The 14,459-nt window shown below is 50.5% G+C and overlaps 1 protein-coding gene across 1 annotated transcript in view; it reads right to left on the bottom strand.

Annotated features, from left to right (window-relative positions):
• Positions 1–4,739, bottom strand: part of HEG1 (heart development protein with EGF-like domains 1) — a 40,614-nt gene extending 35,875 nt beyond the window's left edge. The window contains exon 1 of the mRNA XM_009887311.1: positions 4,544–4,739. Coding sequence (XP_009885613.1) covers positions 4,544–4,739 — 196 coding nt within the window. The remainder of the gene's footprint in view (positions 1–4,543) is intronic.
• Positions 4,740–14,459: the final 9,720 nt, after the last annotated feature.

Genomic DNA, 14,459 nt, shown 5'->3' with positions numbered 1-14,459 from the left:
GGGGGGGAGGGAGGCTGAAATGGAGCTTAAAAAAAAATTCCGTGCTTGAGACGGGTCAGTGGAGCGTAAACACGCTGATAATATTGCTTGGGGAAGGTCCCTCGTGTGCACTAAGCACGGGAAGAATGTGAGAGGTTTTTAACCACATGCGGTCAACCCTTTTTTGCTAATTCTTTCGATATTAATGAAAGGAATTATTCAGGCTGGATGACGAAAGGTGGCAGGAGAGGGTGGACGGGGAAAAGAAGAGGTGCAGGAGCCCTTCCAGCACCTCCCACCCTGCTGCGGGGCTCAGTTTGGATGGGGTACACTACAGATGCATCCCCTCGCAGCGCCTTGCTCTGGTCCTCATGCTCCTCATCCTCTATCTACCGGGGTCCCAGGCAAAGCAGGATGGCAATTCGCAGGACTTTAAATCATTTAAACCGTAATACAAAGGATTTATCCAGCCACCAAAGGTGACTGGAGCTTTAACATGTCAGCTCGAGAAAGGTGCTGGGGGCTTAATGCCAGCCACAGCCCCTGCAAGCTCTGAGCGCTAAGGTCCAGGTGGTTAATGCCTACCAGGCTGCTACGTGTGATGGGTGACATCAGCATCGTCCCCAGCATCTCCTATGCCAGGTCATGGCACTTTGCTTGCAGTGTTGCTTTATGAGAGAAAAACACACCGCACTTCCACACCACCTCCCCCTGCCAGGACCTGCAAAACCACGGAGGATGCTTAAGGCCATTTTTACTTCCTACCCTTTTTTTAATGATCCTAGAGCCTGATGCTCAGAGATGCCATAAGGAAAAAAAGGATCCAATTATTGGTCTTAAGAGCAGTACCCTAAAGCAGAGAAACAGGTACTCCACAACAAAGAGCACACGGAAACCTGTGGTCATTTCCAAAAGCGTGGGATGTATGCATACAGCCCGCCTGCAACCGGGGATAAAATCTGCACAGTGCAGGGACAGGATATTGTCCTGCTAATCCAGTGGTTTCCACCCTCTTAATTCTGGTGTCCTAAACATTTCCCTGGGGAGGTGCAGGCTCCTGGATCACCGGCTCAAGCCTATGAAACCCTGAGCTTCTTACTCATCTTTCTTGGACAGTTTGGGTTCAATCCCCAGATCCCTGGGACCACATGGACCCACGCTGCCTGGAAACCACTGGTCCAGGGCTCAGATCAGCGCCTTAAACCTCTTTTCATGAGTTTTTGTTTTTAAATAGCTGTTGGCAACTGAATTTTAAAAAAAAAAAAAAAAAGTCTTATTTTATAGTCAAGTCTTTGGAAAACACTTTCAAATACAAGTCCACTTCCAACAGGGATAAGTCTCATGACTACTCATACTCCCCAAAAAACCCATAACCATGCCAAGGCTCCAGTAAAATCCCAATCCAGCCAGCCAGTGAAGAGGGGACTAAGCCTCCAGCCCCAGAGAGGCCCTGCGACCTGTGTCCCTGCTGCCTTTCCTGAGCAGAAAGCCCAAAATAGCTGTGTTCACTTACTTGCCAGCTCGTTTATTTTCTACCTCCGAAGCGTCCCATCCAGCATTGCCTCCCAGCGCTAACGCAGAAGCCCCTGCAGCCCCAGGGGGTGCGAAGGCAGCTCTGCCCTGCTGCCAGTGGACGGGTCCAGGAGCACTTACCAAAGGGATTTATTTCTCACCGTTTTCAGTAAACATTAATAAAAGTAAGCCAAAAGAAATGTCCCAAATGGCACGGCTCGCTGAGCACTCGCACCTCCTCTCCGTCCCCTCTCCCACCGCCCTGCAGTGCCGAAATGTCTCCGGACACCCTGCCTGCACCGCGGATCCCAAATGCTAAATCCCAGCACCACCTAATTCACTTCTAAAACCCTCCGGGCTTTTCTTTTAACGTCCTGCAGAAACGTTACAGAAAACATCACCCATGCAGCACTTCTCCTTCCTCTTTCCAGGGTTTTTAACGTCCCCTGGAAGCTTAAATCGGCGGGAAGGCAGTGGTACCCTCAGCGGCACTCGTGAAGGCAGAGCAAAAGCCGTGACGGGACGCAGCCCGGTGTCATTTTAACTTGTGCTCCCATCCGAGGGCAGTGCTGCTGGAGACTGTCGGACGGCTCGGGGAGGAAGTCTCCTGGCAGGGCTCCACCGAAGTGGAGTTGCTAGGTCACTGGAACAATAAAAAGGCAAGAAAAAACATCCTGGCTGCAAAAAAGAAAGAGGAGGGGGGGAAAAAAAGGGAAAAAAAAGCCATGGCAGTGCGTACAGTGCTGGTTAAGTGGAAAGAAACAGGGCTGGAGAGAGCAAGATGATGCCGCTGCTGGCTTTTGTACGCACGCGACAATTTCTAACACGGACCTTTCTCCAGAGCTCTCACATGAATAATTCCAGAAACCTGGAATTTGTCGGCAATGTTTGCAACGGGTAAAAAATCTCACTCGGGGCAATATGTCCAGGGAAGCTAGCCCACTGCTCCACTGCTGCTAGGGAGAGGTTAATTACCCTTTGCATGTTAACCAGGGCATCGCGATCAATCATATGACTTTCTCACACCATCACACACCCCCAGCAGCTGCCTGCGTTCATTTAAACCAGCTAATATAAGAATGCTGCCTCCAAGCAGGGATCTATTTTGGCAATAAGGGGGTGAGCAGCCACGCGAGGTGCAGAGCGCTGTGCAGCGCTGGGGCTCGAGCTCCTCCGTAAGGAAAGGTGCTCGCAGCTTAGAAGCTGCAGGATGAAATTTCACTTTCTGAAAAGTTTAATTTCAAGGTCAGAAGGGAGCATTAGCTCATTCTGTCTGACCTCATCTATAACCAAAGTCATTCCGTGTAGCTTATTTACTCCCGATATAAGCTCAGTGATTTGTATTTGACTTAAACGGATCTTGCAGGGAAAAACCCCCAACCTATTGGTATTTGTGATTATTTGGGATTGTGCTTAAAACCACGAGAACTATGGGCTGAAGCACAGCTTTTTCTGCACAAAACCTCAACATGCATCAAAAAGCGATCCCTGGCCGTGTGAAGCATATGCGGGGCAGGAGCCATCCGTTCCAGGAGCTGAGGTCCTGCAGACCCAGGAGAAAACAAGGTGGTATTTTCACGTCAGGCTCTGGAAACAAAACCACAGGTTCCTGCTCTGAAGTGGTCTGAGCCCAGGAGCTGCTTTCCACAGCCAAGAGGGGACAATAAATACCGGGAAGATGGAGGAGGGAGTAGGAAAAGGGGCGCTGCCATGCCAAGAGGCCATGTTGGGAGCAGCCAGGGGCTGCCATGCGCTTCCAGGAGCTGAGTGATGCTGCCCACCACTGCAGGGCGGGCTTTGGTCCAGGTGCCCTGACCAGAGCCTCACTCCAGCAATGCACTTAAGAAGAGCTCCCCAGGGAACTGTTCTCTGTGCTTAATGCTAAGCATGAGCCAAAGAGCTTTGCTGGCCAGTGGCCACACCAGGGATGATGACCAACCTGGGAACTGAGCAACTTCTCAAGGACGTGGTGGGGACAAGAAGGATGAAGGGCCCTCTCAGATGCAGGAGGATCAGAAAGCCACCAAGGGGTGGATGCATTTTGGTGACACACAGATAGAAGGCTCACTGGATTCTTCCCTCCATGTAGACTAGCAAAATCAAACCCCATCCCAGGGGAAAACTGATGGCAGCCCAAGCCTTACGCCCAGCTCTCGCCCCCCAGCTGAAGGTGAGTTGCAGGGAAGGGTCTTGTGGCAGTGGGAACCGCAGATGCTCTCATGGCTCCTGCTCTTCCAGCAAGGGACGGTGAGACTTGGAAGGGGATGGAGAAAAAAGCAAACAGGCAAAAAAATAAAGCAGCTTAAAGAGAAATTAATCCCCAGAAGAGATAAGGGCCCCCACTTCCCTTCCCCCATCTGCTGCGAAAGGATGATGATCTAAATCGCATTTCCTAGATGACACCGCACCGATCTGCCGCCGGAAGCAGCGGTGGGAGAGCTCAGGATGGCGCCGGACCTCCTTCTTCCAGGGGATGAGCCAGGTCCTTCCCCGCTGGCACCCATCGGCCGGTCACCACTGCCACCGTGGAGGAGCAGCGTGCCCCGGGGTGGCTGGAGTGTGTGTCTCTCCCGCTGTCCCCCACCGCTCTGCCTCTGCAGTCACACGTTTCCTTTCTGAGAACCGGAGGGGAAGAGATTTACCATGTCCAGTGCCTTTCTGCACGTGTTTTGGGGAGGTTGAAAACAAGACACCTTCATTTGGCTGCATGCGGGTCTCTGCAGCAGGCAGCCCTGTGACCCAGCCCTGCCACCAGCAGTGGAAAGGGGTGATGGAGAAGGGCAGGATGGGGTTGTCACCCTCTGAGCTGTCACTGAGGACTCACAGGAGTCAGGGTCAGGTCACAGCCCACCTTGGTGCATACGGGCACTGTGTGCCGAGCAGAGGCAATGCAGAGGATCAAGAGGCCAGAAATCTGCACCCAAACCCCATCTGCCCACACACTGACCCATATTACCCAGCAGAGAGCCACCGTACCCCCACTGCCTTGGCACGCTCTTGCCATCAAGTGACCATCAACTTGGGTCTTAACTCAGCATGTGACGCAGCTTACCCAGCACCGTACGATCTCCAGGCATACCAGCAATCTGCAGGACAGGCCTAGGAGGATCTCTGTCTGCACAGCATGGACCATTCTCAGGGCCCATGAAATTGCTGGTGCTCCCATTCCCCAGGTTAGAAGCCTCTTGGGTCCTCATTTGGCTTTCTTCATGCATCATATTTGCTCCACGTCCCTCTGAAAAGACCATCCTCACGATTATTTTGCACTCTCTGATCAAGTTTCCCTCCTAATAAACATCCTTTCAAAGGGCTTTTATCTGCAGGGTTGGCTGCCAGTCTAATACTGCAGCCCCATTCTGTATTTTCTGAAAGAGCTGACAATGCCCTAAAAAGAATTAACATTTAGATGTTAGTCCGGTAACAGAATCCGAATCAAACAATGACGACTGTTCAAATGCCTAAAGCTACTCAGGGGTATTTTCATTTGAGCTCTTCCAAGCTTGTACCAGGGGTAAGGAGCTTTCTAAAGATGCCTTTGTGAGCACCAGCTACCGAAACCCTTCTCCTTGTCCCTCCAGACACAGATACAATTATGCCCAGCTCCAGCACAAAGATAAAGTCTGAATTACAAGGGCAGTATTATGCTCCACAATCAGGGTCCTTGATTCCAGTTGACAAGGAAAGCAAATCATGCGCAGTTGGCTTGCTGATGTTTCCACTCCTGGAAATTCATTCCCATCACAGGGGCAGAAATTAGTTCAATGCACTGGGTTACCTCTTGTGTTACCTCCCCAGATTGCTAAATTACCTTAACTTGTCAGTTCATGAGATCTTACAAGTTACACTGAGTCACCACTTGTATAGGATATCTTTCTTTGCAGAAGGTTTAACTACCAGCTGCTACAGTTTCTCTGATAAGAAAGTGTTTTCTTACCTATAATGGCACGGATGTAGCAGGACAGGTATTCAGAGAAGCTGTGAAACCTTTCTCTGGAGTAAATTTTTAAAAACATGCTAGATAAACATCTTCTGGGGTCATCTTGCAAGGGGAGACGTCTTGAGATCCCTTGGGAGCTAGCTCAAGATCCCTTCCAGACCTGCCTTTGGCTTTTATGGAGTGGTCAAAAACCAAAAACCAAACCAAAACCCCTTCAAATACCCAAACTCCAACCTCCACCCCTCAACTTACGCATACTCATTCCCCCAAGAAAGGTCCTGCCACCCTGGGTGGGCGGCAGTACCCTGCTGCTAGGCTATCACAGAAGATATCTTTCCAATAACATATTGAAGCCAAATCTTCAATTTAGTGTGATTCATCTCCGCTCAGTGAAGTTCAACAGAGCATGACATTTCACGCTGGTCCTCGGGGCTTAAGAGATTTTCCACCAGAGGAAGGGTGTTAACGCCAGCATCCTAACAAGCGGTGACGTGAATAATTGTGCTCTATAGATCCAAATTCCTCTTGTCACTCCAGATGCAGAAGTGCCTTTTAGCATGCTCTTCAGGAAAAAAAAAAAAGCGCTCCTTCGCTACTGGCAACCCGAAGGAGCCTGTCTGTCAGTCCAAAACTCCTGCACAGAGTTTATTCCACGGTCTGGAGATCCCTGAGGGAATCTGAGGGTGGTTCTGGTAGCAGAAATGACAACGATGTCCGCCTCATTAAAGAGGCAAGAGGTCAGACTGATTCCTGTAACGGCCTTTAAAACCTCTTTAAACACCATGCTGAAAAATGCTGAGAAAAACGCCCTGAATGTCTGTGTGCAACACAATGTCCTCTGGGAGATGCAGCCTGGGCTGCACCTCTGGGAAAACCATTAACCCTGCCCAGTTAACCCTTCATCTATCAGACCATTTAAGATTCCTCCTCAGTCCTTTCCCAGCCGATTTCATCCCAGAGCTAAATTAGCTCAGGGCTAAAAACAAAAGGATATTTTCTCCCAAACTTCAGCTGCAAGATCCTTGTTGCCATCTAACCACTGTGCAAAAGGTCCCCCAGACATCTGCATGTATGCCTTGGTGAAAGAACTGCAAAGGTCACAGCATTTCCAGAGGACTTTTTGCAAGCGCTGACTTGGGACCCCGCGACGGGCTGCTCACACAGGTGGGCCACGGGAAGGACCTGCAGCATCTGGTCACATCGCGAGTGACAGAGTCACCCTCAAACAGCTTAAACCAACCAGACCAGAACTGGGATGCTGCGAAGGCAGTTTTAAAAGTCCTCCTAGCTTCATGTCCTTGCGAAGAACGACAAGGCAGACGACAATGCTTCTCCCAGCGGAGAGTCAATCTGCCAAGGCCGAGGCACTTGCACAAGGTATTCAGACAGCTGGGCAGGAAACAACTGGGTTTGCACCCAATTTTCCTGCTGCGTTGCCCAACGCTTCTTTGTGCGCCCTCTCTTTTCCTAGCAGAGCAAAACTCCTAAGAGGGTTGCGCTTCTCCTGCAGACACACGGGCAGAGCCCTGCCAGGCAGGAGTGTCTGAAACGGCCACTCCGTCTGGACTCAAAAGCCTCTGGAGATGAGCTTTGAACTAGTGGTATTTTTAAATACAGCCAACCTGGAGTTCTTGTGTGTTTCCCGGATTTGCAGCTCACGTTTTCTGGGGGTTTTTTATCTACCACCTCAACAGCCAGAAGCTCTTTTTCTCCCTCTTTGAGCGATTCTCCTGTAACGACAACTCCAGGAGTTGGGGTTTTAAGGAAAGCCAGCCAAATCTTAGGAGGCTCTCAACACAGATCCTGACTTTTGGCAGCAGCACTCCCTCGCCCACAGCTGAGATGCTGACTGCAGCTCAGGAGATGCTTAAATAACCAACTGCAAAACTATTTATCAAATGATTCAAAGTCAAGGGGACATCAGATGCAGAAGCAGATACAACCCTCCTCAACAGCCCTGCCTGTGCGGAGGACAGGCAACGGGGAATACCTTCATCCAAAGCCACGGGGGCAACCGGGACAGCAGCACGGGAGCAGCTACAGCTTGTAGGATATTTCCTGTAAGCACCCTGCTCATAGGAAATAGGTTGTTTTTTTGTATTTCAGGCACTTTTGAAAAGATATTTTTTAATCTCATGTATTTTATACTGGTTTCTGAAGCTCCTGAGACTGTATAGTCTTGTCTTTCTATCATCCATCTCCCACAGTACACTGAAACAAATTAGCCTGGAAGGCAGAGACCTCCAGGACAGCAAGTTCCTACAGGTTTCATGGAAGTGGACACTTTGCTCGAGAAGAATCCAGTGAGTGTCTGGCTTGGGGAGCTGCTGCACCCACACCAAGGAGGGTTGCTGTAGTTCAGTTCATGCCCTGGCCTTGGGACCCGTACACGCTCGGCACCCACAGAACCCAAAATAAACCACAGCACAGGCTAATGCCACCCACCCCGTGGTGAGCAGAAGAGAGCAAACCACGGGTACGGCTCACAGAGTATCTTTATCCCGTTTCTTTCTCCCTTGCATGGGTTTGCCTAAACACTGACAGCTCTAAAAATGAGCCGTTTTCTCCCCTAGTTTTACACAACCAGACTTTTGACCCCTGCACCCCAGTTAGTAGAAACCTTGTAGTTGTTTCACCTTCCTCCAGCTGATCCCTCTGCTCACCCTGGCTCTGCCTGCCCCTTCTCCAAGCTCTTCAAGACCAGGGGTGACTGTCACCACGTCCAGCACCCAGCTGAGTTAAAAAAACAAATTAACAGCAAAGAAAGGATGTGACCCAAGATCCTAAAATCAGCATTATAAACTTCACAGTATTCAGATCCTACAAGAGGTCCTCATTTTAAGCAGGAACTGGATCTTACTCCCTTTTTCCCCAGTGTTCTCCTGAGCACTTCAGTAGACTGGGTCTGACAGCAGCGTTACTATAACACAGGCAACAGCTACGCTAACAGCTTGGAGAAGCTGAAGTTTACAGAGCTTCCTTTACTCGAGGGAACTGCATTTTTCTAAGATTATATTATTACTTGGGCTGGTCGCTCAGTAACGCAACATCATTTCCCTTTTGGGTGGGAAAGTTCTCTCCTTGTCCTCGGACGCGAATGATTTCAGCCTGAAAGGATGAATACGGACTCTCTGCATAATCAAAGAGCTGTAAGTGAACGGTGCCCCTTGCTGAAGCAGCGCCATGTTATGCTACAACACCTGGGCATTAAAAATATATAGCAATGGGTGTACGCACATCAGCTGTATGTATGCAGAAAAGGGTGAGATGGAAGGGCGGCCATATGTGACAAAACCATTTTCTCCTGATAGGCATCCACAGACCTCATTCTTTCACTGAGCCTGTGCTTGTAGCCCTCTTGCATCTGCTCTGGATGAATATCCCAGCAAATGAAGCTCTAATATTTATGGAAACAGCAAATTACAATGCAAATGTCACAAAACTGCTCAGAGAAATAAAAATTTGAATTTGTAATCAGGTCTACTGCCACTGAAAATTGGATTCTGCCTTTTATGCTCAGCTGATTAGGAAAGAGAAAATCCATATCGTATGACCTACATCTTCAATCGAATGTAAATAACAGGGCCTGCGGTTGGGTTATTAATGCCTCACGATGAGCTTGCTCATGAGGTACAGACCACGGATTTTGTATTGGACATATCAGGTGAATATTACGAACAACCAACCTTTAATTCACTTGGAGCACCTTCTGACCCTCTGGCTGGTCCAGCTGCCCTGAAAGCTTCTTTGCACTGTTGCAACAGCAGAAAGACACCACAACAAGTGCCAGGATCTGGCCATGCCTCTTTCCAGAGGAGATCTGTGCGTGTCCCAGCGGATCAGCCCAAGCATGAATGATGCCATTCGTCTGCGCAGAGACACCCGGGCTCACCCAGAGCCTTCTCACCCCAGAAACTCTTTTGAAACTATGTGGGGAAGCAAAGCCAGAATCCAGAGGCTCTCTGTGGTCCATCCAGCTCCGGATCATTTCCTCGGGGTATTTAGGAGGTTGCAGCACTGCCCTGAGCACATCACACATGGCAGGGGCAGCCTGACCAGGCACAGCATGCCGTGCCCTCCTTCTGCCTCCCCGCAGCAGCACAGGCACAAGCAGAAAGACATTTTCCTGCCTCAAAAAGGCAGCAGGCTCAGCCTCAGCTGAGCCCTACTGTTCCATACCCATCCTTAGTTTGGAAACGGTAGGTAGCGACCATCGATGAGGAAGCCACAGCGCCGGCCAATGGGTCCTTCCCGCACCCAGAGACTTCGCTAGTGCCTTAGTTTTTACGCCACGGCACTGAAACACTTGCTACACTCACAGGTTTTACTGGCTTGATTAACTTGTTAATTGAAATAGTTCTTTATTCTGGGGGGGTTGTTTTATTATTATTATTATTATTATCTTGGATGAATGCTTCATAAATAAAACCATCATGACCAGACAGATGCAACTACAGCCTCAGTCCACTTCTGTACAGCCGTAAGAGCAGTGTGCAGGACCAGCAGCAGCTCCCGCAGCAGCCACCCATGGTCCCCACACCCGGGCTGGTTGGCGGCGGTGCCCAAACAGGCAGCCAGCATGTACCTACTGTCGGCAAGGCTTCGGTCTCAGTCTCTGCTTTCACCCCAGGGATGGCTCAGTGCCTGGTTTGGTAGCTCAGGGGACAGAGCAATCCCCTGCTCCTGTTGCTCAGACACCTCCCGGAATCGCTTTCGCGGGATGGCCTGAAAGGTTGCGGGTTTGAAGAAGCAGCTCTACATCTCGGATGCAGAGGCACAGTCCCAGCCATGGCAGCATCCATTCAAGTTTTCCACTAAAACCACGCCAAGACCAACTGCCTTCCTGACCTGGTACTCCTTCACTAAATGAGCATAATCCTCTCCCACTTCCTAGAGATGTGATAGTGATGGAGCCATTAGCCTCTGTGTGGCACTCAGCTGCTGTGACATGCCCCCTGTACATGACCGGGACAGGGAGGATGGAGGCAGCACGCAGAACAACTTGGGAGCTCAATCACGGAGGGTTTCTGACTGCCAGCCCAAAAATTAGCATCTCTAAGAGCAGTTGAAGGAAGCAAGTTGTGCCAGAAACCCCACGTTCCTCTAAACTCATCAGCATCTGCAATTTTTGATACTGAAAATAATTACTCCCTGAGGAAGGCACCCCTACACCGGCAAGGATGGCATCAGCCCCCGCAGACACGGCAGCAACCGCCCATCTCCCTCGTCTTCCCAGCCGTGCGCGAAAATTAAAGCTAATTATATTATCTCTCTGAAGTGGCGATGGCTGCTGGAGCAGAGCATGCTGCGAACGCCCGCTGAACGGGCGCGGGCTGGCCCTGGCGGTTTCCTACTGGGAAATGAAACTTTTTGGAGAGCCCAATAACAGGCTTCAGCTACAACAGCTGTCCCCTTCCCCGCTGTGTCCTGGTCACAGCTTAGCACTCGTGTTCACTGCGTATGGAGGTGTAAATCAATATGCATCACTCTGCTCCCTGCCAGTGGGGTTACACAATTATCTCTCGAACTGTATTCATTTACCACTTAAATATCATGCAAAGTGCTTTCACAGACGGGTGTGAGCCCACCCGGTCCGCGAACAACCCTTGTTACCTTCAGGGGCTCGGGATGGGGAATGAGTGGGGAAGCTGATCTCTTTATCTCCCTCCTTTTCTGCAACGCTTTTTTTTCTTCTCTTTGCTTTTTTGCTTTTAATTACATACCCCAAAGGAGCAGACCTAAATCCATACGACTCCAGGGACTTCACGTTCATAGCACACCAACCAAATCCACTCACAGCTCACAGAGAGGAGCAGCGAAGGTGCCCAAGAAAAGAAAACCCTGCAGCCTGTGGCTCTTCTGATAGCAATGTGGAGGCGCGGGAGACGATCCTTCCCTGTCCTTGCGCCACAGGGGAAGGAAGCATCCTTCCTGCACCACCCGCGGTCACCTGAAATCCCATCAAAGCTAAACAGCAGCATCTTGCACCTCTCTGCACAGAGAGCCGGGCTTCTGCCCCCAGGAGCCACGAAATACGTACTGTGAAATTTGAGGCAGGTTTGGAGGTAACACCGTACTTTTGTGCAAATGGGCATCCTCCTCCTAAATTTGCTTCTTCCGCACACGGAAAGTTTCAGAGATAGAAAGCTGAAAAAATAGATAAGTAGATGCAGACCGCCCCTCTCAGAGGACTGGGAAGTTTCTCCTAGCAGCAGCCGAAATCTCTGCTGCAAGCTAAGCTGATTCTTTCTCGGGTGATTTCACACCTTATTTCCAGGGCCCCCACTGGGGAAGCGGCAAAGAAAGGTGGCAGCTGGCACGGGAGAGAGGGAGAAAGGACGGAAGACCGGACACAGATGGCAGAAAAGCAGATCAGCTTCTCAGGGCGAGCCCGTTGCCAGCAGCCCAGCGCTGTACCGGGCGGCATGGCAGGGCACCGGGGAGAGTCAGAAGGGAAAAGGGATATTGCAGCAACAGGGGGAGACTCCAGCCACAGCGACTTTGTCAGGGGCTCGATGCCACCTCTGCTGTGCCCATGGTGTCACTGGAATTATTACCATTTTACAGATGGGAAACCTGAAATAAGGAGACCTGCAGGAGGACAGGGCTTAGAACGGAACCCCCAGCAGACAGTTGCCCTTTGGCTCGCCCGGTGCCCACGTACAACAGCTGCCAGCAGAAATTTCTCGGAGGGGTTTGATGTTGCTTTAACTCTGCCCTCACCAGCTTTCTTGCTTCCTATTTCACCTATTTTTTCCTGTTTTCCTCTCCCACAGGATTCAGGCTGTACTTTAAACAACACGCGAAAGCCATCTGTCCTCATGTCTCCACCAGACAAGCCCACGGTGGGGTTGGCAGGGAGGGGTGGCAGATGCGGTCCGAGGCACGGGCAGGCCGGGGGAAGGCAGCGAGGCTCCGCAGGGCAGCCCGGCTCCCACCCCACTCCCTCGCCCCACGCTTTGTGAGACATTCAAAAGCCCCATGTCTGCTCCCACTGCCTCACCATCTGCTCGCTAAGCTCTGCCTGAGAAAGAGCTTTTGCCGCCTAACCTCAGACTCGCTTTAAAAAGAGATGCAATCTTCATTTCCACGTAGCGCCGGGGTGATGGGTTCACAAGAAGTGCTTTCCCCCCTGCTTCAAGCAAGAGTTTTCAAATGTGAAAAACATCTCAAAGGGGCAGGAGCAGTGGCGAGACAGACAACAGGGATTTCTCAAGCGTTGACAGCTCAACCTGAGAGTGATTTAGGAGCTCCCATCAGCCCGCTCCCATAACACCAAACAATTCCCCTGACTGACAAGCATAGAGCTGTAGCTAACAGCGAGAGAATCGCGCCTGTCAGGACCCAGCGTAATTCATGATGCCGTTTGCTAGGGAGCGAGCTACTGCCGGGTTATTTATCACTCCTTCACGATGCATCCCCCGGTCCTCCTGGATGGGGTTGACATGATTCACGAGCACCTGTAGCTGCCGAGCACGGGCAGCACAGAGCAAAGCCTCTGCCGCTGAGCTGGGCGGCCAGATGCTGGTAGCCAGACAAATGGCTTTTCCAGCATGCGGACAGCTAGTTTGAGCTTTTCAGACTCTTAACAAAGGAAACGCATTCCTCTGCTGACTCTCAGGAGTCATCAAGGTCACAGGAAAAGATGCCAGATCGAAAGCTGAGATGAAATTAAATAGTTTTTTTTCTGTCCACCGAGGAATTTGCGCAGCTCTCATCAAATAATAGGCGAGCGCTTTGCTGGCAAGTTGCAGATTTTATCTTCACGAGGTTGATAGCAGGTAAGACAGCGTTATTCTCTCCCAGTTTGGAGGGCAAACTGATACTTGGAGTGGCACAAAGAAGTGGCTGAGCTGGGAACAGACCCAAATCTCCTTCATTTCAGTGCAGTATCCTAGTCACCAAGCTGCTCTCACACAAACACTGGTAGTTAGGAGCTTTCTAATCCACTGCAGGGTACATTCCAGTCGATATCCCCAACTATACATTTGGTCTAGTGCGGGTACACTTACAAAGGCACGCCTTGGGTTTGTGAAGGAAACTAAAACGTTATAAATGTGGGTTTGTCACATTTCCTGAAATTGTATAGCTCCGTGAAAGTAAACTTAACCCCAAGTACCAACGCATGACATTCTCTCCACATCGGAAATTAAAAGATGAAATTTGACAGTCCAGCTCAAGCAGGTGATCAATCCTAAAAACTACTTAAAACCTACACAGGACTAATTTGACATACTGGATTTCCTTATACCATCAGCAGATACCCAGCACTTTCCAAACTCATTGCGAATTAGTCACCCTTTAGAGTTATGCATCTTCTTCAGCAAGTAAGTGAACCACTTTACTGGGTGACACTTGAAATGAGCTCTGCTTGTTCTGGGAAAAATATGGTTTATCCTGTGCTGAAACCAAATTTGGCATCGTTTGTAAAGACCAAACTAGTCATCGCTCCTGATAACAACACTATAGATGTCGCATGCAAGGAAAAATGTGACTTTATACGTGACTAATCTGACAGTCAGTAGGCGATGCAGAGAGAGAGGGTATTTATAGAGAGCTGATGGCATCTGTCCCCACACCTGGATGTGGGTCAGCACCTGAGGTGAGGTGAGCGCATGTCTGGAGATGAGCAGTAGGTGACTCAGACCCTGAAGACCACCTATGGGAGCCCCCAGTGTCCCACCTGGGAACATTTTGGTGTGTGGACGCCTGTCGGCTGTGCCCCTGATACCCACCAGCGCCTTCCCTCAATACCTCTTGTGAAGTTTCCATCGCTCACCTTCAAGTCAGTCCATGCAGCTACGACAACGTGTTTACAGTCTCCCACCCACGATTCCCATCCCAAACCCTCACCCACGGAAGCGCTTTGCCTTGTACCCTGACAGGCCGGGGCAAGGTTAAAAAGGGAGAGAGATTTGGGGCACTTTCGCAGCCGATGCAGCTCCGGGTGATGCCGGGATGCTCAGAGACCCTCGGCCGCGGTGCAGCGGAGAGTGTGCGGGGGTCCCACGCCGCGCAGGTCCCCGCGCGG

This window comes from Charadrius vociferus, unplaced genomic scaffold (assembly GCF_000708025.1).
Source record: "Charadrius vociferus isolate BGI_N301 unplaced genomic scaffold, ASM70802v2 scaffold385, whole genome shotgun sequence".
Taxonomy (NCBI): Eukaryota; Metazoa; Chordata; class Aves; order Charadriiformes; family Charadriidae; genus Charadrius; species Charadrius vociferus.
Note: the sequence above shows the minus strand (reverse complement) of the source record. Positions and strands in the feature narration are given on the sequence as shown.